We start from the raw sequence: 15994 nt of genomic DNA, 5'->3' as shown, positions 1-15994 counted from the left end.
TCTCATAAAAAATAGCTAAAAATCCATATTAGTTAGAGAATTATTGAACCATCAAGGCTGGAAGCAACTTTTGAGATCAAGTCAAACCAAAGACAAACCTGCCAGCATGAAGGCAGGAACACCTCCACAGTGTATTTCTTTGTTTGTTTCTTTTAAGTCATTCAGTGCAATAAGGAAGTTGCTGTGCTTTAATTCCATGTCTCCGTATTACACAACAATTCCCCTTAAGATATACCTTTCACCTCTGCTGGTAACACAGATTACAAACATGTACATCTAAATTACTTTGAGAACTTTTATTTTTATCAACAACTTTTTATAGTTTTATTATGAAAACAAATTACCCACATAAATTCTTATTGCTAGCAGTTTGAAAATCACATACCTGAACTGATGACACACAGCTAACAGAAGCATGCTCATTTGTGTCTGTTTCAGCATTCTGAAGCCTAGAAATGACTTTTTTAAAAACTATTGCAGAAAGTGCATGAAGAATGTTCAGAAAAAGCTGGTTATCTTTTAACTATCAGTAGAATAAAGTAAGGAAGGGTAGAAATTATTTTTTCCTCCACCATGTAAGGCTTTTGAGACTTCTAGGGGTATCATTTCCTTATTTGTCACACATACTATTATTTTCAAACAAAAGGCAAGAATTGTTCCAAGAAATAAGTCTCTCTGAGACGTTTACTAGAAGTTCACACGAAACCCACCCTTGCTCTCAGATGGGAAAAAAAGAGTCAACATCTACTGACTTTACTTCCTTCAGTTCACACCAAGTTTTCCCATTCAAGAGTAAAGCTGTGTTGTTTCCGCTGCAGCCTGGGCCACCGGATCACAGAATAAGCTGTGAGTTTGGGCTCGTGACTCAATGAGAGTTGACCAAGTATTGGAGTTTGTAAGTTTTTACAGCACCCGACACCAGCACAGGCAGTTAATGCAGACGGAAGACGTTGAAACAAAACTTATTTCCAAGCCAAACGTTGGTGAGAGATGCTCAGCAGCCACAGCACCCCCAGCTCCGCACCCGGGCTGCGTGAGCCCCTTCTAGCGGAGGCGGTGGGCTGGTGGCAGGAGCCTTTGCACCTTGCCGTGTATCTCCATGGAAGGTTAAAAACCAGCCCGGGGCAAGAGGAACAGAAAGACTCTGATGCCCCCAGACGCCATCCCGGGCGGGCGGGGCCCGAGGGAAGGCGGCCCCGGGGCAGCCTCACCCCGCCCGCCTGCCCCGCTCCGGCAGCCACCGCTGCACGGCCCCGCCGCGCCCGGAAACGGCTCCGGCTTCCCCCGCAGACATGAGCGGGCTGGGGGCTGCCGTGGGGCCGGGCTGGCAGCGGGACAGCGGCGGTGAGGACGCGGGGCCCCCGCAGGTGGCGGGGGATGGAGGGACGGGACGGGAGCGGAGCGAGGGAGCGGCGCTGCGGGGGCCCGGCCGCCCTGGTGCGGCGACCCCCGACCCGCAGCCCCTGTCTCTCCCTCGCAGGGCTCTCTTTCCTTGCCGAGGAGCCGCACGGCGCCGCACCTGTGGGGTTCCTGCAGGAGCTGCCCAGCTGCCAGTCGATGCGGAGGCGCCGCGGGGACACCCATGGGGACCGGCCGGCCGCGCTGGGCACCGCCGGCAGCCGCGGGACCGCGGCCCGGGAGCGGCTGCAGGAGACAGGCGGACTGGCTGCTCGCCCTGCCAGAGGGCACCCGGGGTGCATGGCGGAGAAGAGGAGAATAAGGTTAATCTTCACTCGTTTCTTCCTTGAATTGTTTCTTGCTTGTTTGTTTGTTTTTAAATGACTTTTTCCTAAACACAGCCCAGGTGCGCTGGAAAGCTGAAGCAGAACTGGGTTTGGCTGTATCTGTTTCAGCCTGTGGCATGTGATTCTGACAAGAAGGTGCCCGAGTGCTCTTGGCAGGCACGAGGGAGACGCTGACTGGGGGCAGAAGTAGGTTGAATTGGAAGAAATTAGTCAAAACTGAGAATTACCTGTAGCAAGCAAACGTGTTTCTCACTGTTTTACGTTTTGATTTTTTGCTGCTTTTTTTTTTCTTTTTCACAAAGGATTTTGTGCTTTCAAGGGTCCCTGTGAGTTATCTGTATAAACACCCCCGCCGTTGCTATGCGAGTGCTGCTGCTCTTGAGTGTGCTTAGCTGCCCTTAACACAATGCAGTGTGCTCTCTCTGCTGTGGCTCTGTACAGTGGATAGGAAGCTTCCCAGGACCTTTGCTTCTTTTTATCTTCTCCCCCCGCCCCATTCCTTTTTAAATGACTCTTTCCTGTGCGGCGTTCCTGCCCCCCTGGTGGTAACCCCCGAAGGGAGGGATTGCAAAGACCTTGCTTTGCCCCGCCTGGATTTCAGCGGTAGTTGTCTCATGTCTCGCTGCTGGGCTGAAAGCTGCTGTGAGAACAGAGGATATAGGATGTGGTTTTGCGCTGTCAGAGAACAGCTGCACCTTTAAATCAGGTACGTTGTAGTTCTAGTTATGAAGCAGGAGAGAAGTACAATTCATGTCTGTTACTCCAGAGAGAACAAGAACTACTCTATTGCAAGAGCAGTGGCAAGCAGCCTGACCCTGGCATTTAATCCTATAGCCTGTACACAGGAAACAATAGAAGATCTAGGTCACGGTAAAGGAAAGTGCTCAATACCTTGAACTTTTATTTGAAGTTGGGTATCTAAAGTTCACTTCTTAAAGAAAAAGGAACTGGAGGGAGAAGTGGAGTTGCAATGTCCCAGGCTTGTTTACACATGTTAGCGCTGAGAAATTCTGGTGGGGCTTCTTGGCACTTCTACAGATCGGTGATCTGCATTTGTGCAGCAGCTGCCAGCACAAAGTGCTTGGCATAAGCGTCCTGAGAGCTGAACACTCAACTTCTGTAACTCAGATGAATATGCAGCCCACGCTTCGGTTTAAAATGCAAACCGAACATGAGCCAGACAGTTCTGCAGAGTTTAAAAAGCTGCAAACTGCAGCCTGTAGTTTCCACAGAATGAAATCTCTGGAGAGGAGGTGTATTTGCTCTTAAAGCTGAGGTAATCTGCTGCCTGTCTGATTGTTCGTATAGGTTTAATTTTACTTCCTGCCAAAATGCTGGAAGGATGTGGAAACAGGCAACACAGAGCACACATGGCAGTGCATCCCTTGGGCACATGAGTCGGGTTGAGTACAAGTCTTTTTAAACTGAAACCTTGGTACCCCAGCACTGTGTCCTCATGGGTACTTACTTAACTGCTGCTCTTCTTCTGTGGTGTCAGAGGCTGGAACACAATTTGCTGCATACGAGTCCATTTTCAAGCAATGTTTCTGTGAAGTTTTATCTGGTTTAAGGTTTCTTAAAAGAAGCAACAAAATGAAAACTCTGAGACAGTCAGGATTCTACTTGATGCTGTTGCTGACCACACAGCAAATTTTAAAATGCAAATGTATTAATACAGTATGAAAATCCACAAGTGAGTAGTTAAAAGTTACAGACAGTGGCATATTCTCAATTTTTGTTTGCAGCTTGTTATTAGAACAGTGCATCCCCAGAGATGTTGGCAAAAAATATTTTATCGAATTCATTGAATTGGCAGTTTCCAACAAATTTTTCAAAAAGCTGTCGTTTTCAATTGTTGGTTTGGGTTTTTTTTTCTCCAAGAGAGGTGAGTGTTTTTCATGAGAAAGCTTGCCCTATTTGAATTAAGTTGATGTTGCCATTACTGGCAGGATCAGAGGGGGAGATGTTACTGTAGATACCCCCTGAAGGCTGCAGGCAGGCTCCATCCTGTTATGTGGAGTGAAAAACTATTGCTTGTGCTCAGTAACTGTATTTCTTGATTCTTAGGGACTTTCAGCAGGCTGATACAGAGAATTTATCTAGATGGAAGTGGAGAAGAACTAGCAGTAAATCCTTTAAAAAAGCACTCAGTGAAGTCAAGGGCTTGTCATCTTACCTGGTGCTTTGGCGACATGATATTCACAGCATAGAAGGTATTTCTTGTCTGATGTCCATTTCTCCTCTGGAAAGTTGCTTCTGTTGTTGGCAGTTTCACCTGTGTGAGCATAGTTTCAGATATAACTATATGTGCTTAAGAAGTTACTTTCTTCCTTTATTATTGCTGAATGTAAAATCCGTGCTATGGTAGAGGGAAATATATTGGAAAAAATTATTAATATGTCCACCTGAATTTCAGTTATGTTGTTAAAAGTCTGTGGTACTTCAAAGTACTTCAGTTCAGTGAAACTGATTTTGTAATCTGCTCTTGCTGTATTTTAAATGCTTTTATCATCTTAATTATTGACACGTGTTTCTTTTATTCCCAGGGAAATTTGGTACTGGCATCCAGTCCTACTTCTCCTTCCTGCGCTTTCTGGTCCTGCTGAACTTTATAATTTTTATCCTGATGTTCAGTGTTGTTATTCTTCCCACCATAATGTATAAATATGGAATATTCAACAGTACCTCTGCTTACATTTCTCCAAAGAACATAGGTAAACATCTTCTCTATGTACAGCTGTTGTAAGATTCCCCGTTTCCATCAGCTTCTTCTCCACTGCCCAGAAAAAAAAAGGAAAGCCTTTTTATAAGAATGTGGCATGTTTGAATTAACATGATCTTTCAGTTCAGTGGGCATTACCATTTGAGTGACTTTTCATGCCTTTTTTTTTTTTTTTGACAGAGGATGTCTGCACAGTTTATGAACCTAGTGGTAATAAGGGACTTGTTTACTTCTTTACTTACCTCAAAGATTTGCTCAGTGGCACTGTAAGTAATTTTATTTTTTTTTTCTCATGTAGCATTAAAAATGTAAAAAAACCCAAAAAACTACTTTTGGAATGAAAATTGAAAATTTTGAGAAATGGTAAGGCACATGCATCAGTGGGGTATGTTATCTCTGAGACAGGCAGTTTTCAAACTGACTTTTACTGAGCGACCACAAGGCCTGGTTGGCCACGTGCTGCAGCCTGTGCCTCTCCTTTCCAGCTGCTACCCTTTATTATTCTGGAGCACACTGCCTATTGTGCTCTCTGTGTAGGGTCCCAGTGTCTGTGTCCTCATATATCATACAATCCTCTGATTGGAGAGGGGAGGGATTTTAAGCACACAGTGCCTGCATTACAGTTTGGTAGAGGCAATGGCAGTGTTTAGAAGCTACAGACTTGTAGCTTGCTGGGGGCCCTAATTTTAAATTTATTAAACGATTGCTTATTGCCAGGTTGGATTTAATGGGGCAGTTGTTGCTGCTGTTACAGATTCTATTTCAACTTCATTTTCACAGGGATTCCTTGAAGTGACAAGTTTGTTTTATGGCTATTACTCAATAGATGCTACATGGCTCAGTGTCAAGTACAACTTGCCTCTTGCATATCTACTGGCTACATTTATCTACCTTGCCTTAAGTTTCATCTGGATAATAAAGAGGTAAAGATGTTGGTGTTGTTTTTTTACTGTTATTTGTTGCACAGTTTACATTGTATTCCTGCTTGAAGGGAACATGCTGTATTCTGGAGCTGTTTATGTGGAAATGGGGAATCTTTTGCCTGACCATGCAGTACCGCAGAAGCCTTTGGTGTGCTTGGGAAACAGCAAACAATTTGAAGTATCAGGTTTTCATATGTATACATAAGCAGAAGCCCCTCAACTATACTGAATTTGTTGGAGGATTTTCTTTAGGGGATTTTGATGGAGTTTTATTTGTGCTGTCTCAGTTTCCTTTGCTGTGTCTGGGTGAGGTGAGAAGGAGTGATTGTGAAGTGCAGGTGGGAATAACCTGTATCAGTTAGGGTCAGCTGCTGCAGAATTTCACACTGAAAGTGTCCCAGACACTGGCTGGCACTAAGCAAAGGTGACAGTTTGCTCACAGAGTGGGTCATTTACTCTTTGATCAGCCAGGTTGCTTGTGTGTGTTTTTCTTGTGCATAAAATACATCTTCCCATGAATTTTTCTCTAGGTCTGTGGAAGGCTTTAAGCAGAACTTAGTGCATGATGCAGATCCATTTCAGAGTTACTCTAACAAAGTCTTTGCAGGCTGGGACTTCTGCATTACAGATCCAAGTGCAGCCCGGCTGAAACATCGCAGCTTGCAATATGAGATCCAGGTGAGCAACTTCTTTTTGTGATTATGGTTTCATACAGCTAAGATGGCAGAAAAAGAGATACGTGTAATTTTGCAGATAAGGGAATAAAGTTAAGAAAGATTGAAGTAGCTTGTTTTGAGGGTGCAGCCCACATACCCTTGCATGCTTTCTAGGTAGCTGGAGTTGTGTGCAAAGTGAGAAGGCACAATGTTGTACCCTTCCCCCATCCACTGGGGACCGATGCCAGCCTGTTAGCTGCTTGTCTTATCTGCCTCTTCCTCACACTCCAGTCCTGCTTCCTGTGTTAGTTTCTGCGTAGTCCAACAGGAAAAGCTGTCCCAGCCACAGCCAGAACCCTGCAGGAATCAGTATGAGAGTCCTGGGGTTTAAGTGTACAGTGCAGTAATCAGTAATTTGGGGAGAAATAAAACTCAGATTGTGCTCTTTGTGCTGTTTGAGAGTATTGTTGCTGTAAGAAGACACTGAAAGCTTTTCACTAGGTATCTGGCATACATGCACATACAAACTGCTGATGCAGCTGTAGATTTCCCAAATCATAAAGCTCGGAAAAGAGTCTGAAAGGCTCTTTTGGTAAAACAAGGACCTTCTTTTTGTTCTCTGTACACTGGAAGCAGAGATTTGTGTAGTGAAAAAATTACATTTGAGAAGATGCTTCCACTTCAAACCACAAAGCAGTAATTACAGAGTTCATAAATCAGTGAGTTGCTTTCTTCTCTAGTAAAGTTCACTAGAACTTCTTTTTTCATCATAGAACCAATCAGAACCAATCAGAATCTCCTTCACTTGCTACACTTTTGCCTCCAGAACACACATCTTAGAAGAACTAGCCCCTTAATATTACTGTTTGATGGACATAAGTCCTCAGAAAATATGCTCATATGGGTGTTAATGTGGGTTTTCACAGGTTAAACTGTCTTCACGGGAGATAATGTATTTTCATGTCAGTTAAGGTGAAATACACCAAGTTTGCATGGCAAGCTGCTCAAGATTGTACTTCTTTCTTTCAGTGCCATCCCCCAATTTCCTTCACAAAGAGTAAAAGGAATTTTGAGCCATAGTAGTGAGGGCTGGGTACTTACCTGCAGAAGTAATGAGATGAGTGACTGGTTTACCCATTTCAGAGTTTAGTATCAAGATGAGCTCAGTCTCTCTCAAGAACAGGCAAACTGTCTGTCTTCAAGGAAATGCGTTACTGATACAGTAGAGATAAGAGGATTGCAGGACACTTTTCTTTGGCTACAGTGCCCTCAGCTTGAGGAGGCTGAGCACACAGGGGATTCCATTCCTGCATGGAGCTGTTTTGTCAAAGGAAAGACAAAAAAAAAGTTCTGTGTACTTGGGCGGGCGCTGGAGTAGAACAAGCTACAGATTTGCATTTCTCAGGGGTAGAAGACGTGGTGTTTAGTGTTGTATGCTGCACCAAAAAACTGCATCTCTTTTTTCTTTCCTTTGTAGACAGACTTACAAGAAGAAAAACTGAAACAAAAAATAGCTGAGAGGACAATGGAAGAAAAGCTACGCATCTATTCTCTGAGAATATTTATAAATATAATTGTCATTGCCATTTTATCAGGATGTTTTTACTCTATTTATAGAGTAACTGCCTTCTCTCAAGAAAACTCCAGTGTGAGTATAAGAAATGACACTAGGACAGAATTGGTGAAGGCTGGTGATTACAGCAAGAGGAACTATTGTGAAAGAGTCAAGTATCTTAATATAGCACTTTTCATGGAGGGATCTGAAAATGCTTTCTAGACTTGCAATTTTTTTTAGTAGATGAGAGCAGGAAAGGTCAAGAACCATGAGCCAAAAATGCCTCCCCAGTAATGTCTCCCATTGCTGCAGAGGCTTCAGTGTGGAGTGTCTTGGAGCTGGTAAGAAGAGCAGCCCTCACTACCCTTCCCTTGTAACTCTGCTCACCACACTGTGATCTGCTGGGTCTGGGCAGTGAACTGCCTGGGAGAAGTGACCTGCTTAAACCAAACTTCATCATCATCAGTTTCACATGATTTGGTTCACTGTCAACTGCAAGAATGCACTTCAGGGGAAGACAGAGTGAAGATTATGATCTGTCTTATGGCTTGAGTTACCGCTGTGTGGAGAAACAGGAAGGCTTTGAACACAGCAGTTTTCAGAAGCAAAGGTTCCTTCATCACCAGCAGAAAGGATCAGGTTGGGTGGGTTTCACCTCCGGCAGGATAAGCAGATGGAAAGAGTGGTTCAGAAGCAGAACAAAGCAGACAAGCTTCTGGTTACTCTGTTGACAGCCTCACAAAAATAATTGACTTCTCTGTAGGACCCCAGGATTTGATTTGTCTGGTAGAAATGGGGACCACAATTTTTCTCTCCCCTGTGTAAGTTGCTGGTGTGATGGACTTAGCTGTTCACAAGGAAAGTTGTGCAAAGTTAGGTGGACCTAACTCTGAATTTCTGTAAACTGCCAGGATTGCACAGGCAGAAGCAGGAAATGGGAGCTAAATGAGTTTTTATGTCAGAGGTATTGTTTGAGGGCAGAGAAGAGGACTGCACAACACTGAACAACTTCAAGAACAGCTTCACTTACTGTGGGCTTTAAGTAGAAGGGTTGGTATCTTGACCTTGTCTTAATGAGCAGTTAGAGGAGCTTGTCAGGATAGTAGGAAAGTCAGGGAAGCTGCTTGGCTCCAGAGTAAAGAATAAATTGAAAAGTGTCTGCACTTGGAATAGTTGTAAAACGTAGCCTTGGTGCTGGCTAGTAACAGTCATACACAAACCTTGATGAGTTGAACCTCTAAACAGGAGCTTTGAGCAGGGAAGGGAGTTCCTGGTAAAGAGAGCAGGAAAAAGCAAGGGTGTGTAGCAGCAAACTGCAGAGATAGCAGTGACCAGGCTTGTATAAAGAATAGAGATTTGTTTTCCGTGAAACTTGCTTGTCTAGAGGTATTCAGAATCAGCCCTGGGTTTGCCATTCATGTTAAACCTGCTGTTGATTCCTATTGCCCAGTGCAAATGTTGGTGGAGGATGAAGCCAGAGCCTGAAGCTGCTACCTGAATCCTGGACAAAGCAGGCTGGTGTGTAGCTGGAGACAGCACGCTCAGGAAGGTGTGTTTCTCTAAGCATTATGTTTCTCTCATCTCTTCTTCTGCAGAACATTAACAATGCGAACTCCCAGGTTAATCTCTTAGTCCAGTATTTGCCTTCAATGGTGATCACACTGGCCAACTTCATTGGTCCTCTGATCTTCTCATTTCTCATTGGATTTGAAGACTATACGCCAGCTTTTGAAATCAAACTGACACTCTTGAGGTAAAGATGTTTTTATTGTGGCCTTTGATGTTTCAACAGTTTGTTCTTGGTAGGATAAATATATTGTAAACTGAAACATCAGGAAGCAGTGAAGTTGGCACTAGAAACCAAGGAGGCATTGTTTGGCCTATGTTTAGTAGGAAACTTTAAAGCTGGGAACAATGTGTTTTGATGACAGTGTAATGCAATCATCTCAGTGTCCAAATTTTTGTCTTGGTCCCATTTAGCTGTGTGGTCTGGACATCTTCAACCTGAATAAATAGTCAGGAGAGAACTTGTGGCTGCAGAGCTGTGGACTCACTGCTTTTGCACAGCAGTTCCCTGAATGAGCAAATCTGTGTGTACAGCAGTGACTGGAAGCACAGCTTTGCTCAAGGCAGAAGTTAAAAGTTTTGGGAAGAAAGATACTTCAGTGTAAGAGTTGGTGTTTGACTGCTTAAAGCAGTAAGATCTGGGTTTGAAGCACCTGAACTCTGAAAGTCCATGCTTTGTATTTCTGATTTGGCCAAGTGTCTCAGAAGGTCTGAAGCCACATGAAGTGGAAATGCTGCACACAGAACTGTACCTGAGGGAATTGCAACCCATTGCAGCATCAAGATCTGCAACTGAAATGACTGCTCTAGGAATGCTACTGGGAAAAGAAACAAGGGACTGTAGCCTAAATCTGTGAAGGTCAAAAGCAATTTTAACTTACTACTAAGGAAAGAAATGTGTTTATTATCTGGCTGGCTGCCCTGTTAAAGGCCTGCATGACCATTATTTGTTTTAAGGCTTCCTTGGACATCTGTACAAGGTTGTGAGCCTTAAAAGTGAGCCAAGTGTTAACATGGCAATTTCTTGGCATGTTTGAAATTAAGTTTTGCCTTTCTTCCAGGTGTGTCTTCGTGCGGTTGGCCAATATTGGTGTTCTCTTGTTCTCACTGTGGAGTCAGATCTCCAGTTGTGGCAGTGACAAGTGTAAGCCCTGTGGATACAATTACAAACTCTATCCTGTAAGCAGATTTATCTTGGTCATTAATCATCTGAGCTTGTGAACAGAGATTTGTTTTCCATGAGAGCTGCTTGTCTAGAGGTGTTCAGTATCAGTCCTGGGGTTGCCGTTCATGCTGTATGTGGTGTTGATTCCCACTGCTCAGTGCAAACCAGTATAGTTGTTACACATGTATCCTTTGTGCATCTAAAACTCAGATTAGAACTAGTCCAGGGGCAGATGATTCCTTAGCTAGACTTTCTGTCCTCCATGAGGATTGCCTGAGGTAGCTGTGTTTTGGAGACATTGTGTTACTGCCTTTTGCAGCACTAAGGCTTTTGAGGGTTTTCCTCAAAAAAAAACCAAACCAAAAAAAACCCAAAAAACCCCAAAAAAACCACCCAACCAACAAACAAAAACCCCCCAACCACCAAAACCAAACCAAACACACCCAACCACCCCCCCCACCCCCCACCCCCCCCCCCCACCTCACAGAAAAACACCAAAATCAAAACAAAAAACAAGAAAAAGTGAAAAACTTGGCTCGGGAACATTGAAACATTTGAATATTTTAGAAATTTGAGTTAATAGCATTTGAACTTCATGATGCTAACTGTGATGGTTATTGCTTTCGTGATAGACGAATTTTTCACTTGTTTATTTAGACTGCTAATCTTGTTTATCCTGACTTGTTTTTATAGTGCTGGGAATCTGATGTTGGGCAAGAAATGTACAAACTGACGATATTTGATTTTATTATAATTATTGCTGTGGCCCTGTTTGTGGACTTCCCTAGAAAGTATGTATCTCTGCTTTTTGAGCATCTTTTTACAAATGACATGAAACACATTTTCTTTCTTTTAAATTCCCCATATTTCTAACCAAATTACTAGTTTTAAAATAAAGCATAAACATATTTCTGGTGGCTTGAGCACCTATTTGCTATTCAGATGTCTGTACAGGTTTTAATATTTGAGAGCTTTTTTCTTCAGACATTTTCTATTATGTTGTCTAATTCTTAAATGCTAAGTTCTATGTGTTTCAAATGTGTTAGAATGCATCAAGGCTCTACAACTTCAATTTGGGACTAACAATATTCTTTGATTTCAGGTTGTTAGTTACTCACTGCTCTTGCAAGCTGGTTCAGTGGTTTGGATATCGGGAATTTGTAATTTCTGACAATGTCCTGGAAATAATTTATGGGCAGACTATTTGCTGGATTGGAACCTTCTTTTCACCATTTCTCCCTGCAATAGCAACTATAAAATATTTCATCATCTTCTATGTTAAAAAGGTAATAAAAGCATGTGGTTGATAAAGGACTGAGTACTAGCAACACAGCTTAGAGCTTGGACAAAATTTTGCAAAACTGCTAAAAGTTTGGGAGCAAAATGGAACATCCAAGCTGGGTTGGATGTTCATGTGATTTCTGACTATCAGAAGGTTTGCTCAGTGACCACACAGCTCCTTCTGTGCATCCAATTCTTGCTGATACTTTAGGTCTTGCAGGAGGGGATGTATCCAGTGCAGATGTGTGGGACAAAGCCAATGGCAGTGCCATGGATCATACGTTGAATTGTTGTGTCCATTGACTCTGCAAGTGTGTGAGGTCCTCCTGATCAAATTCTTACACAAATTAGGAGATACTGACTTGTACCAAAATGTGAGGCAATCTTGTCTTAGCTCTTCTCAGCCCATGCACATCGAAGGAAGTGGTTGTGTGGTAGCTGGTGGCACATTTGAGAATGGAAAATTCTGTTGCTGTGGGAAGTATGTTTGGGTGTCTGTCTATGCAGATGTACTGGTAACAGTTTTACTCACCTTGCCTCTTCAGATTGTTTTGATACACACATGCAAACCTGCAGCAAGGCCTGTAAGGGCATCAAGTTCCAACTTTTTCTTCCTGGTGGTGCTGTTGATTGGGCTCCTCTTGGCATTTGTCCCTCTGGGAGTCAGCATAGCACAGTAAGTGACAATTTGAAGTTCTGTGAAGTTGACCCTTGTGCTAAGGATGTCAGTTCTGTAAAAGCAGACACACAACTTTAGAATGATTAATAGAATTTATAGAATATATAGGGTATAACACATAAACCTATAGTTTAGTTGATATAAACAAAAATTACAGTTTTGTAAACATAAAACACTTTTACTGCATCCCCAAATGGGTGCTGGTCTTGTGCTGGATTATTTTATGTTTTGGTATAACATCTTTCTATTCTGCTTCTTTGACAGTATCCCCTCTTCCAAGGCATGTGGGCCATTCAGGAATTTTAACACTTCATGGGAAGTTATTCCAGATACAGTACTTGGGTTTCCAACACCTCTGCCGCAGATCGTTTTTGGCATGGCATCAGAAGCCTTTGCAGTTCCTTTCTTTGTGATCCTTTGGTGAGTAGTAGAGACCTGATTCACTTACGCAGCTTCATTTCCTTGCTTAGTGAATGCATACCGAGCATCTATTAGACCAGACTGTCCATTTGCAGTCAAAAGCATCACAACCCATATGAATCCTCAGCCCTTAGGTCTTTACCCATGTGTTCACACTCATCAGCTTTGTTCCATTTCCTCTTGCACATCCCATACTCAACAGCGTCCTTCTCAGAAATGTCAACTGTGAATCCTCTGCAAATTAGTACAGTAAGCCCCGTGATCACAATTCCTATCCACAAACCCCAGTCTGAAAAAACAAATAAAGCTCCCAAAACAGTCATTCTGTAAGATGAAATTCAGTGTAGAATCATAGAATTTTTAAGGTTGGATGTCACCTGTAGAGAGAATCTAACCCTACTCTCCTATTCAAATCAGGGTTAAGTAGAGCAGGAACCATACCCAGTTAGATTTTCAGTATCTCCAGAGATATGGAGACTCCACAACACTCTGTTCTAGTGTCTGGTCAGTCTTCCAACAAAAAATGTTTTGTTTTTTTCCTTAAGTTTAAATGGAGGGTTTTTTTTGAGTTTAAATTTCAGTTTAACTAAACTGGTTGCAAATTTTGGAGCCTTATTACCACCTGATGATTTCTAAAACCTCTATGCTTGAAAAACCTTGTGGCTTATTTTGGGCTCCATCCTGCCCTTCCTTCTGTAGCACGCGTTTATGTGTTCTCCTGAACTGAACTTGTTATTATGTACTTTGGAAATCTCAAGTTCTCTCTTTTTGTTTATTGTTTACAGCATCATTATGTTCTGTGTTATTGCCTTGGCTCAAGCACACAAACGAGTGATTGAACAGCTGAGAGAGCAACTGGTTTTGGTAAGATCTGACCCAACAATTTATTGACACAACAAAAAGAGAACTTTAGGGGTACAGAAATGAAGCATGCAGAGGAATATTGGTTTTCGTAGCCTCCTGGGTATTTGGTGTTTGCTACAGACAATGAAGGATGTTTACGAATTACCCAGGAAAAATTGCCAAAGCATTGTGGTATTTCTCAGTGGAGTTGATTTTCTTTCAGCTGCAACTAGAACAAGGTCTGGTTATATCAGGCAGCACACATGCAAGAGATATGCCCCTGAGAAGCTGTGTCCCTGTTTTTCATCTGTTGCCTTGTTTAAATTCACTTATCTGCATGAGTTTTTTTCTCTGTCAAAGAAGAACCTGAATCCTGTGTTTCCTGTGCCCTCTACCATCTTGCACAACCTCTACTTCTGTTTTCTTCTCTGCCCTCACAAACAGGCACCCAACTCCCTACTCTTCCCTCCAGGCCTGTATTTCTACTGCATCTTTTCTGGTCTTGCTCTTGAGCATAGGCCCAGAACTGCTTGAGCAGGTACTGAAAGTGAAACAAGTCACCACTAATCAGCCCTTTGGAGAAGGGTGCCAGTGCAGAAGTGCTGCTTTGTGGCCATGAAAAGCCACTGCCAGGTTTGGCTGCGTTCGTGTGCTGTGATCTGACAAGCTGCTGGAGTCAGAACTCAGCCTCAGTAGTGAGATTTCTCACTTTCTTATGAAATAGTGCATTTCTTGGTATGTTCTTCTTTTAGATATGGCATTTAACAACCTGTGTGCAGAAAAACACTGCTGGGGGAAGACTTTTGAGGAGTGAGGAATTTAGGAACAAAAGCCTTTCCTGCCTCCTGAAGGGTTCACAAATCAGCTGCTAATTCTGAAAATTCTTTCGTGCTTTTTATTTTTGTTTGCTTGCTCTTGTTCAGCTTCCTGGAAGCATGGTTTTAAATTTTGAGGTGTGTGAGATGTTTTTACTAAGCTCAATACAGAACTGTTAATGTGTGACCTGAGGTGAGATAAATTAAGTCAAGGCCATTGTAAACTTGAAATTGTTCAGGCAGTCGAGAGTGTGCTGGAGCAGTACAATGTGGTGAGTGCACCTATTTCTAATGAAGAAATGAGCTGTTGTAGATGACTTATATTAGCACTGCTCATGTGGGTCATACTTATTCTGTCTTTCCAGATGAGTCGTGACAAGATATTCCTGAGCAGAAAGATAGCAGAAGCTCGGAGGTATCCTTGAAAACCACGAAAGCCAGAAGAACTTGACTTCATTAAATTCCCAGAACAACAAGATAACAGCAGAAGCATTTGCAGCTCCTAAAAACTGAGCAGCTGACTGGCACCCTGGGACTGTGGGCTGTGGAATGGGTGCTTGTGGTCTGAGTCTTTCTTGTTTAAGTTAGTGGGGCTTAAAGTTTCCAAAACTTGGAAATTCAGCTGATTTATACTGTGTTAGAGCTGCTCAAAAAAGGATACTTTAATGCTTGATACAGCTTCAGGGATGTTGGGATTTGTTACATCCCTATTTTTTCAGGGAGTTTGGGTAAAATATGATCAGAACTGAAACTCTTTTGTACTGTTTTTACAAATTATGCTATAAGAATCACAAGAGAAGGGAAAGGTATGGTTTTACATGTTTTCAATGCCTTTCATTTGTATTGGTTTTAAAAAGAAGTATGTGTGGAAGTATTTTTAAATAATGCATAAGGAAAAGAAAATATGGCATGGGTTTGAGATCAGTTTTCTAAATATTTTGAGAGGTGAGGGTTTGCTATTTATGCTGCTCTAAAGCAGCAAGAGCAGTTGAGCACTGGATAGCTGGTCACAAAATGCTTCAGAGAAAACAAGCTGATAAAAGAGCTCTGAATAAACACTCTGGGTAGGAAAAAGCCAACAGGCACAGCAATGCTGGGGCACCAGCCTTGCTGCTGTGGAGGAGCCTTTCTTTTTTTTTTTTAATGTTGTAAGTCATTATTATTTGTGTTTTATTCTTGTATGAACATTTTGACTACTGGTCTTTGTGTTCTAAAATGTGAATATTTGAGAGTTAAATTATTGGTTCGTAATACTGTGTGTCAGTACCCTTTAATTTCACATTTCCTCTCTCTTACCTGAACTGCTGGGACCATGTGTCTCAGAAAGCTTTGTGTTCCTGTAGGCTACTACAGTCCTTTATTTAAAGATTGTGGTTAAGAATTTTCTGTACAAAACTGCGTTTATTGTTTGAAATCTGCCTTAGTCCGCTCTTAGTTAATGTGAGACACTATCCTTTTGATATGATGCTTTGGAAGGTTTTCTGTGTCCATCTAAACGAGATGAACCAGCAATAAACGCTATTTTGTTTGTGGTACGGCCTGACGCGTTCGCTGCTGTGGGGCCGGGCCGGGGCCGCCTCCGCCCGCCCTCAGCGCTCCCGCCGCAGTTCCCGCCTCGCCCGCC

General features: G+C 42.6%; 2 protein-coding genes across 6 annotated transcripts in view; one reads left to right on the top strand and one right to left on the bottom strand.

Annotated features, from left to right (window-relative positions):
* The window catches only part of TMC5 (transmembrane channel like 5), a 40497-nt gene extending 24510 nt beyond the window's left edge, over positions 1-15987 (bottom strand). For 2 of the 5 annotated variants that reach the window (XM_086854675.1, XM_086854677.1), the window contains exons 1-4: positions 15667-15982; positions 12146-12344; positions 4431-4521; positions 3922-4020 (exon numbers count right to left, since the gene is read on the bottom strand). The gene's annotated coding sequence lies outside the window, so the exon portion shown is untranslated. Of the gene's footprint in view, positions 1-385; positions 1163-3213; positions 3321-3921; positions 4021-4430; positions 4522-12145; positions 12345-15666 lie in introns of those variants that run through there. The other 3 variants (XM_086854676.1, XM_086854678.1, XM_086854679.1) reach the window with 3 other exon arrangements.
* TMC7 (transmembrane channel like 7) lies at positions 1191-15905 on the top strand. Its single transcript, XM_086854682.1, has 16 exons — positions 1191-1344; positions 1481-1721; positions 3813-3958; positions 4292-4459; positions 4648-4733; positions 5248-5390; positions 5921-6068; positions 7524-7694; positions 9197-9354; positions 10229-10346; positions 11026-11123; positions 11435-11618; positions 12159-12289; positions 12557-12712; positions 13498-13576; positions 14736-15905. The coding sequence occupies exons 1-16, from the start codon at positions 1293-1295 to the stop codon at positions 14793-14795; spliced, it is 2139 nt and encodes a 712-aa protein (XP_086710808.1). The 5' UTR covers positions 1191-1292; the 3' UTR covers positions 14796-15905.
* Positions 15988-15994: the final 7 nt, after the last annotated feature.

The sequence above is a fragment of the Cyanistes caeruleus genome, chromosome 17, assembly GCF_971803275.1.
Source record: "Cyanistes caeruleus chromosome 17, bCyaCae1.hap1.1, whole genome shotgun sequence".
Taxonomy (NCBI): Eukaryota; Metazoa; Chordata; class Aves; order Passeriformes; family Paridae; genus Cyanistes; species Cyanistes caeruleus.
The sequence above is the reverse complement of the archived record's forward strand: the minus strand, read 5'-3'. Positions and strand labels throughout refer to the sequence as shown.